Source organism: Coregonus clupeaformis, unplaced genomic scaffold, assembly GCF_020615455.1.
Source record: "Coregonus clupeaformis isolate EN_2021a unplaced genomic scaffold, ASM2061545v1 scaf0822, whole genome shotgun sequence".
Lineage (NCBI taxonomy): Eukaryota > Metazoa > Chordata > Actinopteri > Salmoniformes > Salmonidae > Coregonus > Coregonus clupeaformis.
Genome location: NW_025534277.1, coordinates 110,878 through 138,195, shown reverse-complemented (window position 1 = coordinate 138,195; position 27,318 = coordinate 110,878). Strand labels below are relative to the sequence as shown.

At 48.0% G+C, this 27,318-nt stretch overlaps 1 protein-coding gene across 1 annotated transcript in view; it reads left to right on the top strand.

Annotated features, from left to right (window-relative positions):
• The window catches only part of LOC121560360 (ladinin-1), a 104,785-nt gene that overhangs the window by 76,741 nt on the left and 726 nt on the right, over positions 1-27,318 (top strand). The window contains exon 9 of the mRNA XM_045216846.1: positions 26,611-26,835. Coding sequence (XP_045072781.1) covers positions 26,611-26,835 — 225 coding nt within the window. The remainder of the gene's footprint in view (positions 1-26,610; positions 26,836-27,318) is intronic.

Sequence of the window (27,318 nt, the reverse complement as noted above, 5' to 3'; positions counted from 1 at the left end):
TTGTTGTTGAACCAGCCTTCATTATAGTAGACCTGAGGGAGGGCTTGTTGTTGAACCAGCCTTCATTATAGTAGACCTGAGGGAGGGCTTGGGTTGTTGTTGAACCAGCCTTCATTATAGTAGGCCTGAGGGAGGGCTTGGGTTGTTGTTGAACCAGCCTTCATTATAGTAGACCTGAGGGAGGGCTTGTTGTTGAACCAGCCTTCATTATAGTAGACCTGAGGGAGGGCTTGGGTTGTTGTTGAACCAGCCTTCATTATAGTAGACCTGAGGGAGGGCTTGTTGTTGAACCAGCCTTCATTATAGTAGACCTGAGGGAGGGCTTGGGTTGTTGAACCAGCCTTCATTATAGTAGACCTGAGGTAGGGCTTGGGTTGTTGAACCAGCCTTCATTATAGTAGACCTGAGGGAGGGTTTGGGTTGTTGATGAACCAGCCTTCATTATAGTAGACCTGAGGGAGGGCTTGTTGTTGAACCAGCCTTCATTATAGTAGACCTGAGGGAGGGCTTGGGTTGTTGTTGAACCAGCCTTCATTATAGTAGACCTGAGGGAGGGCTTGTTGTTGAACCAGCCTTCATTATAGTAGACCTGAGGGAGGGCTTGGGTTGTTGAACCAGCCTTCATTATAGTAGACCTGAGGGAGGGCTTGGGTTGTTGTTGAACCATCCTTCATTATAGTAGACCTGAGGGAGGGCTTGGGTTGTTGATGAACCAGCCTTCATTATAGTAGACCTGAGGGAGGGCTTGTTGTTGAACCAGCCTTCATTATAGTAGACCTGAGGGAGGGCTTGTTGTTGAACCAGCCTTCATTATAGTAGACCTGAGGGAGGGCTTGTTGTTGAACCAGCCTTCATTATAGTAGGCCTGAGGGAGGGCTTGTTGTTGAACCCGCCTTCATTATAGTAGACCTGAGGGAGGGCTTGTTGTTGAACCAGCCTTCATTATAGTAGACCTGAGGGAGGGCTTGGGTTGTTGAACCAGCCTTCATTATAGTAGACCTGAGGGAGGGCTTGGGTTGTTGTTGAACCAGCCTTCATTATAGTAGACCTGAGGGAGGGCTTGGGTTGTTGATGAACCAGCCTTCATTATAGTAGACCTGAGGGAGGGCTTGGGTTGTTGTTGAACCAGCCTTCATTATAGTAGACCTGAGGGAGGGCTTGGGTTGTTGAACCAGCCTTCATTATAGTAGACCTGAGGGAGGGCTTGGGTTGTTGTTGAACCAGCCTTCATTATAGTAGACCTGAGGGAGGGCTTGGGTTGTTGATGAACCAGCCTTCATTATAGTAGACCTGAGGGAGGGCTTGTTGTTGAACCAGCCTTCATTATAGTAGGCCTGAGGGAGGGCTTGTTGTTGAACCAGCCTTCATTATAGTAGACCTGAGGGAGGGCTTGTTGTTGAACCAGCCTTCATTATAGTAGACCTGAGGGAGGGCTTGGGTTGTTGTTGAACCAGCCTTCATTATAGTAGACCTGAGGGAGGGCTTGGGTTGTTGATGAACCAGCCTTCATTATAGTAGACCTGCGGGAGGGCTTGGGTTGTTGTTGAACCAGCCTTCATTATAGTAGACCTGAGGGAGGGCTTGGGTTGTTGTTGAACCAGCCTTCATTATAGTAGACCTGAGGGAGGGCTTGGGTTGTTGAACCAGCCTTCATTATAGTAGACCTGAGGGAGGGCTTGGGTTGTTGTTGAACCAGCCTTCATTATAGTAGACCTGAGGGAGGGCTTGGGTTGTTGATGAACCAGCCTTCATTATAGTAGACCTGAGGGAGGGCTTGTTGTTGAACCAGCCTTCATTATAGTAGGCCTGAGGGAGGGCTTGTTGTTGAACCAGCCTTCATTATAGTAGACCTGAGGGAGGGCTTGGGTTGTTGAACCAGCCTTCATTATAGTAGACCTGAGGGAGGGCTTGGGTTGTTGTTGAACCAGCCTTCATTATAGTAGACCTGAGGGAGGGCTTGTTGTTGAACCAGCCTTCATTATAGTAGACCTGAGGGAGGGCTTGTTGTTGAACCAGCCTTCATTATAGTAGACCTGAGGGAGGGCTTGTTGTTGAACCAGCCTTCATTATAGTAGACCTGAGGGAGGGCTTGGGTTGTTGTTGAACCAGCCTTCATTATAGTAGACCAGAGGGAGGGCTTGGGTTGTTGAACCAGCCTTCATTATAGTAGACCTGAGGGAGGGCTTGGGTTGTTGAACCAGCCTTCATTATAGTAGACCTGAGGGAGGGCTTGGGTTGTTGTTGAACCAGCCTTCATTATAGTAGACCTGAGGGAGGGCTTGGGTTGTTGTTGAACCAGCCTTCATTATAGTAGACCTGAGGGAGGGCTTGTTGTTGAACCAGCCTTCATTATAGTAGGCCTGAGGGAGGGCTTGTTGTTGAACCAGCCTTCATTATAGTAGACCTGAGGGAGGGCTTGGGTTGTTGAACCAGCCTTCATTATAGTAGACCTGAGGGAGGGCTTGGGTTGTTGTTGAACCAGCCTTCATTATAGTAGACCTGAGGGAGGGCTTGTTGTTGAACCAGCCTTCATTAATAGTAGACCTGAGGGAGGGCTTGGGTTGTTGTTGAACCAGCCTTCATTATAGTAGACCTGAGGGAGGGCTTGTTGTTGAACCAGCCTTCATTATAGTAGACCTGAGGGAGGGCTTGTTGTTGAACCAGCCTTCATTATAGTAGGCCTGAGGGAGGGCTTGGGTTGTTGTTGAACCAGCCTTCATTATAGTAGGCCTGAGGGAGGGCTTGGGTTGTTGAACCAGCCTTCATTATAGTAGACCTGAGGGAGGGCTTGGGTTGTTGTTGAACCAGCCTTCATTATAGTAGGCCTGAGGGAGGGCTTGGGTTGTTGTTGAACCAGCTTTCATTATAGTAGACCTGAGGGAGGGCTTGGGTTGTTGTTGAACCAGCCTTCATTATAGTAGACCTGAGGGAGGGCTTGGGTTGTTGTTGAACCAGCCTTCATTATAGTAGACCTGAGGGAGGGCTTGTTGTTGAACCAGCCTTAATTATATTAGACCTGAGGGAGGGCTTGGGTTGTTGTTGAACCAGCCTTCATTATAGTAGACCTGAGGGAGGGCTTGGGTTGTTGAACCAGCCTTCATTATAGTAGACCTGAGGGAGGGCTTGGGTTGTTGATGAACCAGCCTTCATTATAGTAGACCTGAGGGAGGGCTTGTTGTTGAACCAGCCTTCATTATAGTAGACCTGAGGGAGGGCTTGGGTTGTTGTTGAACCAGCCTTCATTATAGTAGACCTGAGGGAGGGCTTGTTGTTGAACCAGCCTTCATTATAGTAGGCCTGAGGGAGGGCTTGTTGTTGAACCAGCCTTCATTATAGTAGACCTGAGGGAGGGCTTGTTGTTGAACCAGCCTTCATTATAGCAGGCCTGAGGGAGGGCTTGTTGTTGAACCAGCCTTCATTATAGTAGACCTGAGGGAGGGCTTGTTGTTGAACCAGCCTTCATTATAGTAGACCTGAGGGAGGGCTTGTTGTTGAACCAGCCTTCATTATAGTAGACCTGAGGGAGGGCTTGGGTTGTTGAACCAGCCTTCATTATAGTAGACCTGAGGGAGGGCTTGGGTTGTTGTTGAACCAGCCTTCATTATAGTAGACCTGGGGGAGGGCTTGTTGTTGAACCAGCCTTCATTATAGTAGACCTGAGGGAGGGCTTGGGTTGTTGTTGAACCAGCCTTCATTATAGTAGACCTGAGGGAGGGCTTGGGTTGTTGTTGAACCAGCCTTCATTATAGTAGACCTGAGGGAGGGCTTGTTGTTGAACCAGCCTTCATTATAGTAGACCTGAGGGAGGGCTTGTTGTTGAACCAGCCTTCATTATAGTAGACCTGAGGGAGGGCTTGGGTTGTTGTTGAACCAGCCTTCATTATAGGAGACCTGAGGGAGTGCTTGGGTTGTTGTTGAACCAGCCTTCATTATAGTAGGCCTGAGGGAGGGCTTGTTGTTGAACCAGTCTTCATTATAGTAGACCTGAGGGAGGGCTTGGGTTGTTGATGAACCAGCCTTCATTATAGTAGACCTGAGGGAGGGCTTGTTGTTGAACCAGCCTTCATTATAGTAGGCCTTAGGGAGGAATTGTTGTTGAACCAGCCTTCATTATAGTAGACCTGAGGGAGGGCTTGTTGTTGAACCAGCCTTCATTATAGTAGGCCTGAGGGAGGGCTTGTTGTTGAACCAGCCTTCATTATAGTAGACCTGAGGGAGGGCTTGTTGTTGAACCAGCCTTCATTATAGTAGGCCTTAGGGAGGAATTGTTGTTGAACCAGCCTTCATTATAGTAGACCTGAGGGAGGGCTTGGGTTGTTGAACCAGCCTTCATTATAGTAGGCCTGAGGGAGGGCTTGGGTTGTTGAACCAGCCTTCATTATAGTAGACCTGAGGGAGGGCTTGGGTTGTTGTTGAACCAGCCTTCATTATAGTAGACCTGAGGGAGGGCTTGTTGTTGAACCAGCCTTCATTATAGTAGGCCTGAGGGAGGGCTTGGGTTGTTGAACCAGCCTTCATTATAGTAGACCTGAGGGAGGGCTTGGGTTGTTGTTGAACCAGCCTTCATTATAGTAGACCTGAGGGAGGGCTTGTTGTTGAACCAGCCTTCATTATAGTAGACCTGAGGGAGGGCTTGTTGTTGAACCAGCCTTCATTATAGTAGACCTGAGGGAGGGCTTGTTGTTGAACCAGCCTTCATTATAGTAGGCCTGAGGGAGGGCTTGTTGTTGAACCAGCCTTCATTATAGTAGACCTGAGGGAGGGCTTGTTGTTGAACCAGCCTTCATTATAGTAGACCTGAGGGAGGGCTTGGGTTGTTGTTGAACCAGCCTTCATTATAGTAGACCTGAGGGAGGGCTTGGGTTTTTGAACCAGCCTTCATTATAGTAGACCTGAGGGAGGGCTTGGGTTGTTGTTGAACCAGCCTTCATTATAGTAGACCTGAGGGAGGGCTTGTTGTTGAACCAGCCTTCATTATAGTAGACCTGAGGGAGGGCTTGGGTTGTTGTTGAACCAGCCTTCATTATAGTAGACCTGAGGGAGGGCTTGTTGTTGAACCAGCCTTCATTATAGTAGACCTGAGGGAGGGCTTGTTGTTGAACCAGCCTTCATTATAGTAGGCCTGATGGAGGGCTTGTTGTTGAACCAGCCTTCATTATAGTAGACCTGAGGGAGGGCTTGTGTTGTTGAACCAGCCTTCATTATAGTAGACCTGAGGTAGGGCTTGGGTTGTTGATGAACCAGCCTTCATTATAGTAGACCTGAGGGAGGGCTTGTTGTTGAACCAGCCTTCATTATAGTAGACCTGAGGGAGGGCTTGGGTTGTTGTTGAACCAGCCTTCATTATAGTAGACCTGAGGGAGGGCTTGGGTTGTTGATGAACCAGCCTTCATTATAGTAGACCTGAGGGAGGGCTTGTTGTTGAACCAGCCTTCATTATAGTAGACCTGAGGGAGGGCTTGTTGTTGAACCAGCCTTCATTATAGTAGGCCTGAGGGAGGGCTTGGGTTGTTGAACCAGCCTTCATTATAGTAGACCTGAGGGAGGGCTTGGGTTGTTGTTGAACCAGCCTTCATTATAGTAGACCTGAGGGAGGGCTTGTTGTTGAACCAGCCTTCATTATAGTAGACCTGAGGGAGGGCTTGGGTTGTTGTTGAACCAGCCTTCATTATAGTAGACCTGAGGGAGGGCTTGGGTTGTTGTTGAACCAGCCTTCATTATAGTAGACCTGAGGGAGGGCTTGTTGTTGAACCAGCCTTCATTATAGTAGACCTGAGGGAGGGCTTGGGTTGTTGTTGAACCAGCCTTCATTATAGTAGACCTGAGGGAGGGCTTGTTGTTGAACCAGCCTTCATTATAGTAGACCTGAGGGAGGGCTTGGGTTGTTGAACCAGCCTTCATTATAGTAGACCTGAGGGAGGGCTTGTTGTTGAACCAGCCTTCATTATAGTAGACCTGAGGGAGGGCTTGGGTTGTTGAACCAGCCTTCATTATAGTAGACCTGAGGGAGGGCTTGGGTTGTTGATGAACCAGCCTTCATTATAGTAGACCTGAGGGAGGGCTTGGGTTGTTGATGAACCAGCCTTCATTATAGTAGACCTGAGGGAGGGCTTGGGTTGTTGAACCAGCCTTCATTATAGTAGGCCTGAGGGATGGCTTGGGTTGTTGAACCAGCCTTCATTATAGTAGACCTGAGGGAGGGCTTAGGTTGTTGATGAATCAACATTCATTATAGTAGACCTGAGGGAGGGCTTGGGTTGTTGTTGAACCAGCCTTCATTATAGTAGACCTGAGGGAGGGCTTGGGTTGTTGAACCAGCCTTCATTATAGTAGACCTGAGGGAGGGCTTGGGTTGTTGTTGAACCAGCCTTCATTATAGTAGACCTGAGGGAGGGCTTGGGTTGTTGATGAACCAGCCTTCATTATAGTAGACCTGAGGGAGGGCTTGTTGTTGAACCAGCCTTCATTATAGTAGGCCTGAGGGAGGGCTTGTTGTTGAACCAGCCTTCATTATAGTAGACCTGAGGGAGGGCTTGTTGTTGAACCAGCCTTCATTATAGTAGGCCTGAGGGAGGGCTTGGGTTGTTGAACCAGCCTTCATTATAGTAGACCTGAGGGAGGGCTTGGGTTGTTGAACCAGCCTTCATTATAGTAGACCTGAGGGAGGGCTTGTTGTTGAACCAGCCTTCATTATAGTAGACCTGATGGAGGGCTTGGGTTGTTGATGAACCAGCCTTCATTATAGTAGACCTGAGGGAGGGCTTGGGTTGTTGTTGAACCAGCCTTCATTATAGTAGACCTGAGGGAGGGCTTGTTGTTGAACCAGCCTTCATTATAGTAGGCCTGAGGGAGGGCTTGGGTTGTTGTTGAACCAGCCTTCATTATAGTAGACCTGAGGGAGGGCTTGTTGTTGAACCAGCCTTCATTATAGTAGACCTGAGGGAGGGCTTGTTGTTGAACCAGCCTTCATTATAGTAGGCCTGAGGGAGGGCTTGTTGTTGAACCAGCCTTCATTATAGTAGACCTGAGGGAGGGCTTGGGTTGTTGAACCAGCCTTCATTATAGTAGACCTGAGGGAGGGCTTGGGTTGTTGTTGAACCAGCCTTCATTATAGTAGACCTGAGGGAGGGCTTGTTGTTGAACCAGCCTTCATTAATAGTAGACCTGAGGGAGGGCTTGGGTTGTTGTTGAACCAGCCTTCATTATAGTAGACCTGAGGGAGGGCTTGTTGTTGAACCAGCCTTCATTATAGTAGACCTGAGGGAGGGCTTGTTGTTGAACCAGCCTTCATTATAGTAGGCCTGAGGGAGGGCTTGTTGTTGAACCAGCCTTCATTATAGTAGACCTGAGGGAGGGCTTGTTGTTGAACCAGCCTTCATTATAGTAGACCTGAGGGAGGGCTTGGGTTGTTGATGAACCAGCCTTCATTATAGTAGACCTGAGGGAGGGCTTGTTGTTGAACCAGCCTTCATTATAGTAGACCTGAGGGAGGGCTTGGGTTGTTGTTGAACCAGCCTTCATTATAGTAGACCTGAGGGAGGGCTTGGGTTGTTGATGAACCAGCCTTCATTATAGTAGACCTGAGGGAGGGCTTGTTGTTGAACCAGCCTTCATTATAGTAGGCCTGAGGGAGGGCTTGGGTTGTTGATGAACCAGCCTTCATTATAGTAGACCTGAGGGATGGCTTGGGTTGTTGAACCAGCCTTCATTATAGTAGGCCTGAGGGATGGCTTGGGTTGTTGAACCAGCCTTCATTATAGTAGACCTGAGGGAGGGCTTGGGTTGTTGATGAACCAGCCTTCATTATAGTAGACCTGAGGGAGGGCTTGGGTTGTTGTTGAACCAGCCTTCATTATAGTAGACCTGAGGGAGGGCTTGGGTTGTTGAACCAGCCTTCATTATAGTAGACCTGAGGGAGGGCTTGGGTTGTTGTTGAACCAGCCTTCATTATAGTAGACCTGAGGGAGGGCTTGGGTTGTTGATGAACCAGCCTTCATTATAGTAGACCTGAGGGAGGGCTTGTTGTTGAACCAGCCTTCATTATAGTAGACCTGAGGGAGGGCTTGTTGTTGAACCAGCCTTCATTATAGTAGACCTGAGGGAGGGCTTGTTGTTGAACCAGCCTTCATTATAGTAGGCCTGAGGGAGAGCTTGGGTTGTTGAACCAGCCTTCATTATAGTAGACCTGAGGGAGGGCTTGGGTTGTTGAACCAGCCTTCATTATAGTAGACCTGAGGGAGGGCTTGTTGTTGAACCAGCCTTCATTATAGTAGACCTGATGGAGGGCTTGGGTTGTTGATGAACCAGCCTTCATTATAGTAGACCTGAGGGAGGGCTTGGGTTGTTGTTGAACCAGCCTTCATTATAGTAGACCTGAGGGAGGGCTTGTTGTTGAACCAGCCTTCATTATAGTAGGCCTGAGGGAGGGCTTGGGTTGTTGTTGAACCAGCCTTCATTATAGTAGACCTGAGGGAGGGCTTGTTGTTGAACCAGCCTTCATTATAGTAGACCTGAGGGAGGGCTTGTTGTTGAACCAGCCTTCATTATAGTAGACCTGAGGGAGGGCTTGTTGTTGAACCAGCCTTCATTATAGTAGACCTGAGGGAGGGCTTGGGTTGTTGAACCAGCCTTCATTATAGTAGACCTGAGGGAGGGCTTGGGTTGTTGTTGAACCAGCCTTCATTATAGTAGACCTGAGGGAGGGCTTGTTGTTGAACCAGCCTTCATTAATAGTAGACCTGAGGGAGGGCTTGGGTTGTTGTTGAACCAGCCTTCATTATAGTAGACCTGAGGGAGGGCTTGTTGTTGAACCAGCCTTCATTATAGTAGACCTGAGGGAGGGCTTGTTGTTGAACCAGCCTTCATTATAGTAGGCCTGAGGGAGGGCTTGTTGTTGAACCAGCCTTCATTATAGTAGACCTGAGGGAGGGCTTGTTGTTGAACCAGCCTTCATTATAGTAGACCTGAGGGAGGGCTTGGGTTGTTGATGAACCAGCCTTCATTATAGTAGACCTGAGGGAGGGCTTGTTGTTGAACCAGCCTTCATTATAGTAGACCTGAGGGAGGGCTTGGGTTGTTGTTGAACCAGCCTTCATTATAGTAGACCTGAGGGAGGGCTTGGGTTGTTGATGAACCAGCCTTCATTATAGTAGACCTGAGGGAGGGCTTGTTGTTGAACCAGCCTTCATTATAGTAGGCCTGAGGGAGGGCTTGTTGTTGAACCAGCCTTCATTATAGTAGACCTGAGGGAGGGCTTGTTGTTGAACCAGCCTTCATTATAGTAGGCCTGAGGGAGGGCTTGTTGTTGAACCAGCCTTCATTATAGTAGACCTGAGGGAGGGCTTGTTGTTGAACCAGCCTTCATTATAGCAGGCCTGAGGGAGGGCTTGTTGTTGAACCAGCCTTCATTATAGTAGACCTGAGGGAGGGCTTGTTGTTGAACCAGCCTTCATTATAGTAGACCTGAGGGAGGGCTTGGGTTGTTGTTGAACCAGCCTTCATTATAGTAGACCTGGGGGAGGGCTTGTTGTTGAACCAGCCTTCATTATAGTAGACCTGAGGGAGGGCTTGGGTTGTTGTTGAACCAGCCTTCATTATAGTAGACCTGAGGGAGGGCTTGGGTTGTTGTTGAACCAGCCTTCATTATAGTAGACCTGAGGGAGGGCTTGTTGTTGAACCAGCCTTCATTATAGTAGACCTGAGGGAGGGCTTGGGTTGTTGAACCAGCCTTCATTATAGTAGACCTGAGGGAGGGCTTGGGTTGTTGTTGAACCAGTCTTCATTATAGTAGACCTGAGGGAGTGCTTGGGTTGTTGTTGAACCAGCCTTCATTATAGTAGGCCTGAGGGAGGGCTTGTTGTTGAACCAGTCTTCATTATAGTACACCTGACAGGAGGGCTTGGGTTGTTGATGAACCAGCCTTCATTATAGTAGACCTGAGGGAGGGCTTGTTGTTGAACCAGCCTTCATTATAGTAGGCCTGAGGGAGGGCTTGGGTTGTTGAACCAGCCTTCATTATAGTAGACCTGAGGGAGGGCTTGGGTTGTTGTTGAACCAGCCTTCATTATAGTAGACCTGAGGGAGGGCTTGTTGTTGAACCAGCCTTCATTATAGTAGGCCTGAGGGAGGGCTTGTTGTTGAACCAGCCTTCATTATAGTAGACCTGAGGGAGGGCTTGGGTTGTTGAACCAGCCTTCATTATAGTAGGCCTGAGGGAGGGCTTGGGTTGTTGAACCAGCCTTCATTATAGTAGACCTGAGGGAGGGCTTGGGTTGTTGTTGAACCAGCCTTCATTATAGTAGACCTGAGGGAGGGCTTGTTGTTGAACCAGCCTTCATTATAGTAGACCTGAGGGAGGGCTTGTTGTTGAACCAGCCTTCATTATAGTAGACCTGAGGGAGGGCTTGTTGTTGAACCAGCCTTCATTATAGTAGGCCTGAGGGAGGGCTTGTTGTTGAACCAGCCTTCATTATAGTAGACCTGAGGGAGGGCTTGTTGTTGAACCAGCCTTCATTATAGTAGGCCTGAGGGAGGGCTTGGGTTGTTGAACCAGCCTTCATTATAGTAGACCTGAGGGAGGGCTTGGGTTGTTGTTGAACCAGCCTTCATTATAGTAGACCTGAGGGAGGGCTTGTTGTTGAACCAGCCTTCATTATAGTAGACCTGAGGGAGGGCTTGGGTTGTTGTTGAACCAGCCTTCATTATAGTAGACCTGAGGGAGGGCTTGTTGTTGAACCAGCCTTCATTATAGTAGACCTGAGGGAGGGCTTGTTGTTGAACCAGCCTTCATTATAGTAGGCCTGATGGAGGGCTTGTTGTTGAACCAGCCTTCATTATAGTAGACCTGAGGGAGGGCTTGTGTTTGAACCAGCCTTCATTATAGTAGACCTGAGGTAGGGCTTGGGTTGTTGATGAACCAGCCTTCATTATAGTAGACCTGAGGGAGGGCTTGTTGTTGAACCAGCCTTCATTATAGTAGACCTGAGGGAGGGCTTGGGTTGTTGATGAACCAGCCTTCATGATAGTAGACCTGAGGGAGGGCTTGTTGTTGAACCAGCCTTCATTATAGTAGACCTGAGGGAGGGCTTGGGTTGTTGTTGAACCAGCCTTCATTATAGTAGACCTGAGGGAGGGCTTGGGTTGTTGATGAACCAGCCTTCATTATAGTAGACCTGAGGGAGGGCTTGTTGTTGAACCAGCCTTCATTATAGTAGGCCTGAGGGAGGGCTTGTTGTTGAACCAGCCTTCATTATAGTAGACCTGAGGGAGGGCTTGTTGTTGAACCAGCCTTCATTATAGTAGGCCTGAGGGAGGGCTTGTTGTTGAACCAGCCTTCATTATAGTAGACCTGAGGGAGGGCTTGTTGTTGAACCAGCCTTCATTATAGCAGACCTGAGGGAGGGCTTGTTGTTGAACCAGCCTTCATTATAGTAGACCTGAGGGAGGGCTTGTTGTTGAACCAGCCTTCATTATAGTAGACCTGAGGGAGGGCTTGGGTTGTTGTTGAACCAGCCTTCATTATAGTAGACCTGAGGGAGGGCTTGGGTTGTTGTTGAACCAGCCTTCATTATAGTAGACCTGAGGGAGGGCTTGTTGTTGAACCAGCCTTCATTATAGTAGACCTGAGGGAGGGCTTGTTGTTGAACCAGCCTTCATTATAGTAGACCTGAGGGAGGGCTTGGGTTGTTGAACCAGCCTTCATTATAGTAGACCTGAGGGAGGGCTTGGGTTGTTGTTGAACCAGCCTTCATTATAGTAGACCTGAGGGAGTGCTTGGGTTGTTGTTGAACCAGCCTTCATTATAGTAGACCTGAGGGAGGGCTTGTTGTTGAACCAGTCTTCATTATAGTAGACCTGACAGGAGGGCTTGGGTTGTTGATGAACCAGCCTTCATTATAGTAGACCTGAGGGAGGGCTTGTTGTTGAACCAGCCTTCATTATAGTAGGCCTGAGGGAGGGCTTGGGTTGTTGTTGAACCAGCCTTCATTATAGTAGACCTGAGGGAGGGCTTGTTGTTGAACCAGCCTTCATTATAGTAGACCTGAGGGAGGGCTTGGGTTGTTGAACCAGCCTTCATTATAGTAGACCTGAGGGAGGGCTTGGGTTGTTGTTGAACCAGCCTTCATTATAGTAGACCTGAGGGAGGGCTTGTTGTTGAACCAGCCTTCATTATAGTAGACCTGAGGGAGGGCTTGTTGTTGAACCAGCCTTCATTATAGTAGACCTGAGGGAGGGCTTGGGTTGTTGAACCAGCCTTCATTATAGTAGGCCTGAGGGAGGGCTTGGGTTGTTGAACCAGCCTTCATTATAGTAGACCTGAGGGAGGGCTTGGGTTGTTGTTGAACCAGCCTTCATTATAGTAGACCTGAGGGAGGGCTTGTTGTTGAACCAGCCTTCATTATAGTAGACCTGAGGGAGGGCTTGTTGTTGAACCAGCCTTCATTATAGTAGACCTGAGGGAGGGCTTGTTGTTGAACCAGCCTTATAGTAGACCTGAGGGAGGGCTTGTTGTTGAACCAGCCTTCATTATAGTAGACCTGAGGGAGGGCTTGTTGTTGAACCAGCCTTCATTATAGTAGGCCTGAGGGAGGGCTTGGGTTGTTGAACCAGCCTTCATTATAGTAGACCTGAGGGAGGGCTTGGGTTGTTGTTGAACCAGCCTTCATTATAGTAGACCTGAGGGAGGGCTTGTTGTTGAACCAGCCTTCATTATAGTAGACCTGAGGGAGGGCTTGGGTTGTTGTTGAACCAGCCTTCATTATAGTAGACCTGAGGGAGGGCTTGTTGTTGAACCAGCCTTCATTATAGTAGACCTGAGGGAGGGCTTGTTGTTGAACCAGCCTTCATTATAGTAGGCCTGATGGAGGGCTTGTTGTTGAACCAGCCTTCATTATAGTAGACCTGAGGGAGGGCTTGTGTTTGAACCAGCCTTCATTATAGTAGACCTGAGGTAGGGCTTGGGTTGTTGATGAACCAGCCTTCATTATAGTAGACCTGAGGGAGGGCTTGTTGTTGAACCAGCCTTCATTATAGTAGACCTGAGGGAGGGCTTGGGTTGTTGTTGAACCAGCCTTCATTATAGTAGACCTGAGGGAGGGCTTGGGTTGTTGTTGAACCAGCCTTCATTATAGTAGGCCTGAGGGAGGGCTTGTTGTTGAACCAGCCTTCATTATAGTAGACCTGAGGGAGGGCTTGTTGTTGAACCAGCCTTCATTATAGTAGGCCTGAGGGAGGGCTTGTTGTTGAACCAGCCTTCATTATAGTAGACCTGAGGGAGGGCTTGGGTTGTTGAACCAGCCTTCATTATAGTAGACCTGAGGGAGGGCTTGGGTTGTTGTTGAACCAGCCTTCATTATAGTAGACCTGAGGGAGGGCTTGTTGTTGAACCAGCCTTCATTAATAGTAGACCTGAGGGAGGGCTTGGGTTGTTGTTGAACCAGCCTTCATTATAGTAGACCTGAGGGAGGGCTTGGGTTGTTGTTGAACCAGCCTTCATTATAGTAGACCTGAGGGAGGGCTTGTTGTTGAACCAGCCTTCATTATAGTAGACCTGAGGGGAGGGCTTGTTGTTGAACCAGCCTTCATTATAGTAGGCCTGAGGGAGGGCTTGTTGTTGAACCAGCCTTCATTATAGTAGACCTGAGGGAGGGCTTGGGTTGTTGATGAACCAGCCTTCATTATAGTAGACCTGAGGGAGGGCTTGTTGTTGAACCAGCCTTCATTATAGTAGACCTGAGGGAGGGCTTGGGTTGTTGTTGAACCAGCCTTCATTATAGTAGACCTGAGGGAGGGCTTGGGTTGTTGATGAACCAGCCTTCATTATAGTAGACCTGAGGGAGGGCTTGTTGTTGAACCAGCCTTCATTATAGTAGGCCTGAGGGAGGGCTTGTTGTTGAACCAGCCTTCATTATAGTAGACCTGAGGGAGGGCTTGTTGTTGAACCAGCCTTCATTATAGTAGGCCTGAGGGAGGGCTTGTTGTTGAACCAGCCTTCATTATAGTAGACCTGAGGGAGGGCTTGTTGTTGAACCAGCCTTCATTATAGCAGGCCTGAGGGAGGGCTTGTTGTTGAACCAGCCTTCATTATAGTAGACCTGAGGGAGGGCTTGTTGTTGAACCAGCCTTCATTATAGTAGACCTGAGGGAGGGCTTGGGTTGTTGTTGAACCAGCCTTCATTATAGTAGACCTGGGGGAGGGCTTGTTGTTGAACCAGCCTTCATTATAGTAGACCTGAGGGAGGGCTTGGGTTGTTGTTGAACCAGCCTTCATTATAGTAGACCTGAGGGAGGGCTTGGGTTGTTGTTGAACCAGCCTTCATTATAGTAGACCTGAGGGAGGGCTTGTTGTTGAACCAGCCTTCATTATAGTAGACCTGAGGGATGGCTTGGGTTGTTGTTGAACCAGCCTTCATTATAGTAGACCTGAGGGAGGGCTTGTTGTTGAACCAGTCTTCATTATAGTAGACCTGACAGGAGGGCTTGGGTTGTTGATGAACCAGCCTTCATTATAGTAGACCTGAGGGAGGGCTTGTTGTTGAACCAGCCTTCATTATAGTAGGCCTTAGGGAGGAATTGTTGTTGAACCAGCCTTCATTATAGTAGACCTGAGGGAGGGCTTGGGTTGTTGTTGAACCAGCCTTCATTATAGTAGACCTGAGGGAGGGCTTGGGTTGTTGATGAACCAGCCTTCATTATAGTAGACCTGAGGGAGGGCTTGGGTTGTTGTTGAACCAGCCTTCATTATAGTAGGCCTGAGGGAGGGCTTGGGTTGTTGAACCAGCCTTCATTATAGTAGACCTGAGGGAGGGCTTGGGTTGTTGTTGAACCAGCCTTCATTATAGTAGACCTGAGGGAGGGCTTGTTGTTGAACCAGCCTTCATTATAGTAGGCCTGAGGGAGGGCTTGTTGTTGAACCAGCCTTCATTATAGTAGACCTGAGGGAGGGCTTGTTGTTGAACCAGCCTTCATTATAGTAGACCTGAGGGAGGGCTTGGGTTGTTGATGAACCAGCATACATTATAGTAGACCTGAGGGAGGGCTTGGGTTGTTGTTGAACCAGCCTTCATTATAGTAGACCTGAGGGAGGGCTTGTTGTTGAACCAGCCTTCATTATAGTAGACCTGAGGGAGGGCTTGGGTTGTTGTTGAACCAGCCTTCATTATAGTAGACCTGAGGGAGGGCTTGGGTTGTTGTTGAACCAGCCTTCATTATAGTAGACCTGAGGGAGGGCTTGTTGTTGAACCAGCCTTCATTATAGTAGACCTGAGGAGGGCTTGGGTTGTTGTTGAACCAGCCTTCATTATAGTAGACCTGAGGGAGGGCTTGTTGTTGAACCAGCCTTCATTATAGTAGACCTGAGGGAGGGCTTGGGTTGTTGAACCAGCCTTCATTATAGTAGACCTGAGGGAGGGCTTGTTGTTGAACCAGTCTTCATTATAGTAGACCTAAGGGAGGGCTTGGGTTGTTGAACCAGCCTTCATTATAGTAGACCTGAGGGAGGGCTTGGGTTGTTGATGAACCAGCCTTCATTATAGTAGACCTGAGGGAGGGCTTGGGTTGTTGTTGAACCAGCCTTCATTATAGTAGACCTGAGGGAGGGCTTGGGTTGTTGAACCAGCCTTCATTATAGTAGGCCTGAGGGATGGCTTGGGTTGTTGAACCAGCCTTCATTATAGTAGACCTGAGGGAGGGCTTGGGTTGTTGATGAACCAGCCTTCATTATAGTAGACCTGAGGGAGGGCTTGGGTTGTTGTTGAACCAGGTCTTCATTATAGTAGACCTGAGGGAGGGCTTGGGTTGTTGAACCAGCCTTCATTATAGTAGACCTGAGGGAGGGCTTGGGTTGTTGTTGAACCAGCCTTCATTATAGTAGGCCTGAGGGAGGGCTTGTTGTTGAACCAGCCTTCATTATAGTAGACCTGAGGGAGGGCTTGTTGTTGAACCAGCCTTCATTATAGTAGACCTGAGGGAGGGCTTGGGTTGTTGTTGAACCAGCCTTCATTATAGTAGACCTGAGGGAGGGCTTGGGTTGTTGTTGAACCAGCCTTCATTATAGTAGACCTGAGGGAGGGCTTGTTGTTGAACCAGCCTTCATTATAGTAGACCTGAGGGAGGGCTTGGGTTGTTGTTGAACCAGCCTTCATTATAGTAGATCTGAGGGAGGGCTTGTTGTTGAACCAGCCTTCATTATAGTAGACCTGAGGGAGGGCTTGGGTTGTTGAACCAGCCTTCATTATAGTAGACCTGAGGGAGGGCTTGTTGTTGAACCAGTCTTCATTATAGTAGACCTGAGGGAGGGCTTGGGTTGTTGAACCAGCCTTCATTATAGTAGACCTGAGGGAGGGCTTGGGTTGTTGATGAACCAGCCTTCATTATAGTAGACCTGAGGGATGGCTTGGGTTGTTGAACCAGCCTTCATTATAGTAGACCTGAGGGAGGGCTTGGGTTGTTGATGAACCAGCCTTCATTATAGTAGACCTGAGGGAGGGCTTGGGTTGTTGTTGAACCAGCCTTCATTATAGTAGACCTGAGGGAGGGCTTGGGTTGTTGAACCAGCCTTCATTATAGTAGACCTGAGGGAGGGCTTGGGTTGTTGTTGAACCAGCCTTCATTATAGTAGGCCTGAGGGAGGGCTTGTTGTTGAACCAGCCTTCATTATAGTAGACCTGAGGGAGGGCTTGGGTTGTTGTTGAACCAGCCTTCATTATAGTAGACCTGAGGGAGGGCTTGTTGTTGAACCAGCCTTCATTATAGTAGACCTGAGGGAGGGCTTGTTGTTGAACCAGCCTTCATTATAGTAGACCTGAGGGAGGGCTTGTTGTTGAACCAGCCTTCATTATAGTAGACCTGAGGGAGGGCTTGTTGTTGAACCAGCCTTCATTATAGTAGGCCTGAGGGAGGGCTTGTTGTTGAACCAGCCTTCATTATAGTAGACCTGAGGGAGGGCTTGTTGTTGAACCAGCCTTCATTATAGCAGGCCTGAGGGAGGGCTTGTTGTTGAACCAGCCTTCATTATAGTAGACCTGAGGGAGGGCTTGTTGTTGAACCAGCCTTCATTATAGTAGACCTGAGGGAGGGCTTGTTGTTGAACCAGCCTTCATTATAGTAGACCTGAGGGAGGGCTTGTTGTTGAACCAGCCTTCATTATAGTAGACCTGAGGGAGGGCTTGGGTTGTTGAACCAGCCTTCATTATAGTAGACCTGAGGGAGGGCTTGGGTTGTTGTTGAACCAGCCTTCATTATAGTAGACCTGAGGGAGGGCTTGGGTTGTTGTTGAACCAGCCTTCATTATAGTAGACCTGAGGGAGGGCTTGTTGTTGAACCAGCCTTCATTATAGTAGACCTGAGGGAGGGCTTGGGTTGTTGTTGAACCAGCCTTCATTATAGTAGACCTGAGGGAGGGCTTGGGTTGTTGAACCAGCCTTCATTATAGTAGACCTGAGGGAGGGCTTGGGTTGTTGTTGAACCAGCCTTCATTATAGTAGACCTGAGGGAGGGCTTGGGTTGTTGTTGAACCAGCCTTCATTATAGTAGACCTGAGGGAGGGCTTGGGTTGTTGTTGAACCAGCCTTCATTATAGTAGACCTGAGGGAGGGCTTGTTGTTGAACCAGCCTTCATTATAGTAGTCCTGAGGGAGGGCTTGTTGTTGAACCAGCCTTCATTATAGTAGACCTGAGGGAGGGCTTGGGTTGTTGAACCAGCCTTCATTATAGTAGACCTGAGGGAGGGCTTGGGTTGTTGTTGAACCAGCCTTCATTATAGTAGACCTGAGGGAGGGCTTGTTGTTGAACCAGCCTTCATTATAGTAGACCTGAGGGAGGGCTTGTTGTTGAACCAGCCTTCATTATAGTAGACCTGAGGGAGGGCTTGGGTTGTTGTTGAACCAGCCTTCATTATAGTAGACCTGAGGGAGGGCTTGGGTTGTTGTTGAACCAGCCTTCATTATAGTAGACCTGAGGGAGGGCTTGTTGTTGAACCAGCCTTCATTATAGTAGACCTGAGGGAGGGCTTGGGTTGTTGATGAACCAGCCTTCATTATAGTAGACCTGAGGGAGGGCTTGTTGTTGAACCAGCCTTCATTATAGTAGACCTGAGGGAGGGCTTGGGTTGTTGAACCAGCCTTCATTATAGTAGACCTGAGGGAGGGCTTGGGTTGTTGAACCAGCCTTCATTATAGTAGACCTGAGGGAGGGCTTGTTGTTGAACCAGCCTTCATTATAGTAGACCTGAGGGAGGGCTTGTTGTTGAACCAGCCTTCATTATAGTAGGCCTGAGGGAGGGCTTGTTGTTGAACCAGCCTTCATTATAGTAGACCTGAGGGAGGGCTTGTTGTTGAACCAGCCTTCATTATAGTAGACCTGAGGGAGGGCTTGGGTTGTTGAACCAGCCTTCATTATAGTAGACCTGAGGGAGGGCTTGGGTTGTTGAACCAGCCTTCATTATAGTAGACCTGAGGGAGGGCTTGTTGTTGAACCAGCCTTCATTATAGTAGACCTGAGGGAGTGCTTGGGTTGTTGTTGAACCAGCCTTCATTATAGTAGACCTGAGGGAGGGCTTGTTGTTGAACCAGCCTTCATTATAGTAGACCTGAGGGAGGGCTTGGGTTGTTGAACCAGTCTTCATTATAGTAGACCTGAGGGAGGGCTTGGGTTGTTGAACCAGCCTTCATTATAGTAGACCTGAGGGAGGGCTTGTTGTTGAACCAGCCTTCATTATAGTAGACCTGAGGGAGGGCTTGGGTTGTTGAACCAGCCTTCATTATAGTAGACCTGAGGGAGGGCTTGTTGTTGAACCAGCCTTCATTATAGTAGACCTGAGGGAGGGCTTGGGTTGTTGTTGAACCAGCCTTCATTATAGTAGACCTGAGGGAGGGCTTGGGTTGTTGTTGAACCAGCCTTCATTATAGTAGACCTGAGGGAGGGCTTGGGTTGTTGTTGAACCAGCCTTCATTATAGTAGACCTGAGGGAGGGCTTGGGTTGTTGTTGAACCAGCCTTCATTATAGTAGACCTGAGGGAGGGCTTGTTGTTGAACCAGCCTTCATTATAGTAGACCTGAGGGAGGGCTTGTTGTTGAACCAGCCTTCATTATAGTAGACCTGAGGGAGGGCTTGGGTTGTTGAACCAGCCTTCATTATAGTAGACCTGAGGGAGGGCTTGTTGTTGAACCAGCCTTCATTATAGTAGACCTGAGGGAGGGCTTGGGTTGTTGAACCAGCCTTCATTATAGTAGACCTGAGGGAGGGCTTGGGTTGTTGTTGAACCAGCCTTCATTATAGTAGACCTGAGGGAGGGCTTGGGTTGTTGATGAACCAGCCTTCATCATAGTAGACCTGAGGGAGGGCTTGGGTTGTTGAACCAGCCTTCATTATAGTAGACCTGAGGGAGGGCTTGGGTTGTTGATGAACCAGCCTTCATTATAGTAGACCTGAGGGAGGGCTTGGGTTGTTGAACCAGCCTTCATTATAGTAGACCTGAGGGAGGGCTTGGGTTGTTGTTGAACCAGCCTTCATTATAGTAGACCTGAGGGAGGGCTTGTTGTTGAACCAGCCTTCATTATAGTAGACCTGAGGGAGGGCTTGTTGTTGAACCAGCCTTCATTATAGTAGACCTGAGGGAGGGCTTGTTGTTGAACCAGCCTTCATTATAGTAGACCTGAGGGAGGGCTTGGGTTGTTGTTGAACCAGCCTTCATTATAGTAGACCTGAGGGCGGGCTTGGGTTGTTGAACCAGCCTTCATTATAGTAGACCTGAGGGAGGGCTTGTTGTTGAACCAGCCTTCATTATAGTAGACCTGAGGGAGGGCTTGGGTTGTTGTTGAACCAGCCTTCATTATAATAGACCTGAGGGAGGGCTTGGGTTGTTGATGAACCAGCCTTCATTATAGTAGACCTGAGGGAGGGCTTGGGTTGTTGTTGAACCAGCCTTCATTATAGTAGACCTGAGGGAGGGCTTGGGTTGTTGATGAACCAGCCTTCATTATAGTAGACCTGAGGGAGGGCTTGGGTTGTTGAACCAGCCTTCATTATAGTAGACCTGAGGGAGGGCTTGGGTTGTTGATGAACCAGCCTTCATTATAGTAGACCTGAGGGAGGGCTTGGGTTGTTGTTGAACCAGCCTTCATTATAGTAGACCTGAGGGAGGGCTTGGGTTGTTGTTGAACCAGCCTTCATTATAGTAGACCTGAGGGAGGGCTTGTTGTTGAACCAGCCTTCATTATAGTAGACCTGAGGGAGGGCTTGGGTTGTTGATGAACCAGCCTTCATTATAGTAGACCTGAGGGAGGGCTTGGGTTGTTGTTGAACCAGCCTTCATTATAGTAGACCTGAGGGAGGGCTTGTTGTTGAACCAGCCTTCATTATAGTAGACCTGAGGGAGGGCTTGGGTTGTTGTTGAATCAGCCTTCATTATAGTAGACCTGAGGGAGGGCTTGGGTTGTTGTTGAACCAGCCTTCATTATAGTAGACCTGAGGGAGGGCTTGGCTTGTTGTTGAACCAGCCTTCATTATAGTAGACCTGAGGGAGGGCTTGGGTTGTTGAACCAGCCTTCATTATAGTAGACCTGAGGGAGGGCTTGGGTTGTTGTTGAACCAGCCTTCATTATAGTAGACCTGAGGGAGGGCTTGGGTTGTTGTTGAACCAGCCTTCATTATAGTAGACCTGAGGGAGGGCTTGTTGTTGAACCAGCCTTCATTATAGTAGACCTGAGGGAGGGCTTGGGTTGTTGTTGAACCAGCCTTCATTATAGTAGACCTGAGGGAGGGCTTGGGTTGTTGAACCAGCCTTCATTATAGTAGACCTGAGGGAGGGCTTGGGTTGTTGTTGAACCAGCCTTCATTATAGTAGACCTGAGGGAGGGCTTGGGTTGTTGTTGAGCCAGCCTTCATTATAGTAGACCTGAGGGAGGGCTTGGGTTGTTGTTGAACCAGCCTTCATTATAGTAGACCTGAGGGAGGGCTTGTTGTTGAACCAGCCTTCATTATAGTAGTCCTGAGGGAGGGCTTGTTGTTGAACCAGCCTTCATTATAGTAGACCTGAGGGAGGGCTTGGGTTGTTGAACCAGCCTTCATTATAGTAGACCTGAGGGAGGGCTTGGGTTGTTGTTGAACCAGCCTTCATTATAGTAGACCTGAGGGAGGGCTTGTTGTTGAACCAGTCTTCATTATAGTAGACCTGAGGGAGGGCTTGTTGTTGAACCAGTCTTCATTATAGTAGACCTGAGGGAGGGCTTGGGTTGTTGTTGAGCCAGCCTTCATTATAGTAGACCTGAGGGAGGGCTTGGGTTGTTGTTGAACCAGCCTTCATTATAGTAGACCTGAGGGAGGGCTTGTTGTTGAACCAGTCTTCATTATAGTAGACCTGAGGGAGGGCTTGGGTTGTTGATGAACCAGCCTTCATTATAGTAGACCTGAGGGAGGGCTTGTTGTTGAACCAGCCTTCATTATAGTAGACCTGAGGGAGGGCTTGGGTTGTTGAACCAGCCTTCATTATAGTAGACCTGAGGGAGGGCTTGGGTTGTTGAACCAGCCTTCATTATAGTAGACCTGAGGGAGGGCTTGTTGTTGAACCAGCCTTCATTATAGTAGACCTGAGGGAGGGCTTGTTGTTGAACCAGCCTTCATTATAGTAGGCCTGAGGGAGGGCTTGTTGTTGAACCAGCCTTCATTATAGTAGACCTGAGGGAGGGCTTGTTGTTGAACCAGCCTTCATTATAGTAGACCTGAGGGAGGGCTTGGGTTGTTGAACCAGCCTTCATTATAGTAGACCTGAGGGAGGGCTTGGGTTGTTGAACCAGCCTTCATTATAGTAGACCTGAGGGAGGGCTTGTTGTTGAACCAGCCTTCATTATAGTAGACCTGAGGGAGTGCTTGGGTTGTTGTTGAACCAGCCTTCATTATAGTAGACCAGAGGGAGGGCTTGTTGTTGAACCAGCCTTCATTATAGTAGACCTGAGGGAGGGCTTGGGTTGTTGAACCAGTCTTCATTATAGTAGACCTGAGGGAGGGCTTGGGTTGTTGAACCAGCCTTCATTATAGTAGACCTGAGGGAGGGCTTGTTGTTGAACCAGCCTTCATTATAGTAGACCTGAGGGAGGGCTTGGGTTGTTGAACCAGCCTTCATTATAGTAGACCTGAGGGAGGGCTTGTTGTTGAACCAGCCTTCATTATAGTAGACCTGAGGGAGGGCTTGGGTTGTTGTTGAACCAGCCATCATTATAGTAGACCTGAGGGAGGGCTTGGGTTGTTGTTGAACCAGCCTTCATTATAGTAGACCTGAGGGAGGGCTTGGGTTGTTGTTGAACCAGCCTTCATTATAGTAGACCTGAGGGAGGGCTTGGGTTGTTGTTGAACCAGCCTTCATTATAGTAGACCTGAGGGAGGGCTTGGGTTGTTGTTGAACCAGCCTTCATTATAGTAGACCTGAGGGAGGGCTTGTTGTTGAACCAGCCTTCATTATAGTAGGCCTGAGGGAGGGCTTGGGTTGTTGTTGAACCAGCCTTCATTATAGTAGACCTGAGGGAGGGCTTGGGTTGTTGTTGAACCAGCCTTCATTATAGTAGACCTGAGGGAGGGCTTGGGTTGTTGTTGAACCAGCCTTCATTATAGTAGACCTGAGGGAGGGCTTGGGTTGTTGTTGAACCAGCCTTCATTATAGTAGACCTGAGGGAGGGCTTGTTGTTGAACCAGCCTTCATTATAGTAGACCTGAGGGAGGGCTTGTTGTTGAACCAGCCTTCATTATAGTAGACCTGAGGGAGGGCTTGGGTTGTTGAACCAGTCTTCATTATAGTAGACCTGAGGGAGGGCTTGGGTTGTTGTTGAACCAGCCTTCATTATAGTAGACCTGAGGGAGGGCTTGGGTTGTTGATGAACCAGCCTTCATCATAGTAGACCTGAGGGAGGGCTTGGGTTGTTGAACCAGCCTTCATTATAGTAGACCTGAGGGAGGGCTTGGGTTGTTGATGAACCAGCCTTCATTATAGTAGACCTGAGGGAGGGCTTGGGTTGTTGAACCAGCCTTCATTATAGTAGACCTGAGGGAGGGCTTGGGTTGTTGTTGAACCAGCCTTCATTATAGTAGACCTGAGGGAGGGCTTGTTGTTGAACCAGCCTTCATTATAGTAGACCTGAGGGAGGGCTTGTTGTTGAACCAGCCTTCATTATAGTAGACCTGAGGGAGGGCTTGTTGTTGAACCAGCCTTCATTATAGTAGACCTGAGGGAGGGCTTGGGTTGTTGTTGAACCAGCCTTCATTATAGTAGACCTGAGGGCGGGCTTGGGTTGTTGAACCAGCCTTCATTATAGTAGACCTGAGGGAGGGCTTGGGTTGTTGAACCAGTCTTCATTATAGTAGACCTGAGGGAGGGCTTGGGTTGTTGTTGAACCAGCCTTCATTATAGTAGACCTGAGGGAGGGCTTGGGTTGTTGATGAACCAGCCTTCATCATAGTAGACCTGAGGGAGGGCTTGGGTTGTTGAACCAGCCTTCATTATAGTAGACCTGAGGGAGGGCTTGGGTTGTTGATGAACCAGCCTTCATTATAGTAGACCTGAGGGAGGGCTTGGGTTGTTGAACCAGCCTTCATTATAGTAGACCTGAGGGAGGGCTTGGGTTGTTGTTGAACCAGCCTTCATTATAGTAGACCTGAGGGAGGGCTTGTTGTTGAACCAGCCTTCATTATAGTAGACCTGAGGGAGGGCTTGTTGTTGAACCAGCCTTCATTATAGTAGACCTGAGGGAGGGCTTGTTGTTGAACCAGCCTTCATTATAGTAGACCTGAGGGAGGGCTTGGGTTGTTGTTGAACCAGCCTTCATTATAGTAGACCTGAGGGCGGGCTTGGGTTGTTGAACCAGCCTTCATTATAGTAGACCTGAGGGAGGGCTTGTTGTTGAACCAGCCTTCATTATAGTAGACCTGAGGGAGGGCTTGGGTTGTTGTTGAACCAGCCTTCATTATAATAGACCTGAGGGAGGGCTTGGGTTGTTGATGAACCAGCCTTCATTATAGTAGACCTGAGGGAGGGCTTGGGTTGTTGTTGAACCAGCATTCATTATAATAGACCTGAGGGAGGGCTTGGGTTGTTGATGAACCAGCCTTCATTATAGTAGACCTGAGGGAGGGCTTGGGTTGTTGAACCAGCCTTCATTATAGTAGACCTGAGGGAGGGCTTGGGTTGTTGATGAACCAGCCTTCATTATAGTAGACCTGAGGGAGGGCTTGGGTTGTTGAACCAGCCTTCATTATAGTAGACCTGAGGGAGGGCTTGGGTTGTTGTTGAACCAGCCTTCATTATAGTAGACCTGAGGGAGGGCTTGGGTTGTTGTTGAACCAGCCTTCATTATAGTAGACCTGAGGGAAGGCTTGTTGTTGAACCAGCCTTCATTATAGTAGACCTGAGGGAGGGCTTGGGTTGTTGATGAACCAGCCTTCATTATAGTAGACCTGAGGGAGGGCTTGGGTTGTTGTTGAACCAGCCTTCATTATAGTAGACCTGAGGGAGGGCTTGTTGTTGAACCAGCCTTCATTATAGTAGACCTGAGGGAGGGCTTGGGTTGTTGTTGAATCAGCCTTCATTATAGTAGACCTGAGGGAGGGCTTGGGTTGTTGTTGAACCAGCCTTCATTATAGTAGACCTGAGGGAGGGCTTGGGTTGTTGTTGAACCAGCCTTCATTATAGTAGACCTGAGGGAGGGCTTGGGTTTTGAACATATGAAACAGATAAGCTATTTTTACAGGTAACTGAAAACTTCTAAATTCTCATCTGTCATTTCATGATGGGCATGGACTCATAGCATATATAAAAAGGGAATGTCAACTCACTGTTTTACTCCTCTCCAACTTGTATATTTTAATGGTGATTAAGATTTGTTTCCAAGCGGTCTCAGGAGCCAAACCCTTTATCGACAGTCTTGAAACTTCGCAATTGCTTTGGGCAGACAAACAAAAAAGCCTTAATTGAGAGGAGGGGAGGCTATGCTTGTTTTTGAATCAAATAAAACGAAATGGTAAAAAACATTAGTTTTTTATGTTTCTAAATACGAAGTATACGGGCACCAAAGACACATTAGGCTACTCTTGTTCCATGTGCATATGGGCAGTGTGCCTCATGGTTGAATAGGCTGAATTTCCGCTGTCAAAATTCATGCCATTACCAACGGCGTTACCGCTAAAACCAGCTTTTGGTTGGTCTTAAATATCCCTATCAGCACTGCCTGAAATTAGCATTTTGGATCATGTTTTTAAGGACACACCTCAAATATTTCCACCCGCCCATCTGAGCGCAAGAGAGCTGATATAATACAGGTATATTGCTGAACCTGGGCTGGAAAATGCGCCAGTATTTACAGTACCAAATTGCTAACTAACCTCTATGGGATCGGTGTCCCGTATATGGGACGGTTGAGCTAACGTGCGCTAATGTGATTACCATGACTGTTGTAAGTAACAGCAAACTTTCCAGGACATAGACATGTCTTATATGGGCAGAAAGCTTAAATTCTTGTTAATTTAACTGCACTGTCCAATTTACAGTACCTATTACAGCGAAAAATCACCATGCTACTGTTTGAGGAGAGTGCACAATATCAAAAAACGTATCACAGTAACTGATTTGATTCATTCACCTCTGAAGGTAAATAATGTACTTACATTCAGTAATCTTGCTCTGATTTGTCATCCTAAGGGTCCCAGAGATAAAATGTAGCATAGTTTCTTTGATAAAATCCATTTTTATATTCAAATGGAGGAACTGGGTTCTACAGTTTGAACCCCTGCTGTCTCTGGCTCCACACCCACCCCGCCCGGCCATCTAGATGTGTGAAAGTTAGTGTATAAGCTAATGATCCATCATGTATGACATTCCTGGGAGTGTGTAAACTTACATTTTGTATTACCATATAATTTTTGTATGTTCTCTATAGTTATGTACTTGAAAATGTATCAATTGACCAAATCGGCACATTTGGCCAGACTTGATACAAAATAGTCCAGTATTGCAATGCTTCACTGGATCAATCTGAAATTTTGCACACACACTGCTGCCATCTAGTGGCCAAAATCTAAATGGTGCCTAAACTGCAATATTATATTGTGGCTTTTCTCTTGCGTTTCAAAGTTGATGAAACAAAAAAATAAATAGAAAACACATGTTTTTGTGTTTGTATTATCTTTTACCAGATCTAATGTGTTAAATTCTCCTACATTAATTTCACATTTCCACAAACTTCAAAGTGTTTCCTTTCATATGGTATCAAGAATATGCATATCCTTGTTTCAGGTCCTGAGCTACAGGCAGTTAGATTTGGGGATGTCATTTTAGGCGTGAATTGAAAAAAAGGGTCAGATCCTTAAGAGGCTAAAGTGCATTTGACACTAGCGCTGCCTTAACGCCAGCCGAAAATAGAGCCCTATGTCTGATATTTGTCTCAATCATTGTTTCCCTACTGCTGTCTTGGTTGGACCTAGTCTCTCTTGAAAAATAGATTTGATCTCAATAAGACTAACCTGGATAAATAAAGGTTAAAAATTACAATTAAAACTCTGTCTCTGTCTCTAACCCTAACCCTCCCTGTCTCTAACCCTAACCCTCCCTGTCTCTAACCCTAAACCTGTAGAAGTCTGAGTCTCCACGTTCTCCCGACGTTGCCCAGAGGACCCTGTTCCTGCTGGATGAGGTTTCGAAGAAGAGAGGCCTATTTGAAAAGGATCAGGCAGCAGCTCCATGCAGCCCTGGGGTCCTCAGACAGGAAACTCGCAGATTCGCATCTGGAATCTCCAACCACATCAACCGCTGGGTCAGCAAGACCAACAGACCTGGCGGCTCTGTCCACAAACCCATGGTGAGTACATAGACCCTCCCACAACTAACTCCACCCACAACCCAAATAGCTCCTCCCACTTATTCACTAGTGTTTCTTACAACCCAACTGGCTCCACCCACAACACTAATGGCTCCTCCCATAACACCACTAGCTCCTTCTACAACCCCACGGTGTGGCAGAACACTCTGACAACCATCGTATCACGTTCTAGGGAGTAGGTCAATTCAGTCAATTTAAAATCGGCAATTTTCCATTCATGGATGTTGTGAGTGATGCCACTCAGACAACAGTGGTATTATGATAAAGGTTATTACCAGGTCTAACCACTAGATTGAAGCATCACAGCTTCATCAGTGCAGCACTAGGGGGCCCTGTCTCTGCTCTGACTGCTGTGAAGTGAGTATAGACAGACAGACAGACAGACAGACAGACAGACACACAGACAGACAGACAGACAGACAGACAGACAGACAGACAGACAGACACACAGACAGACAGACA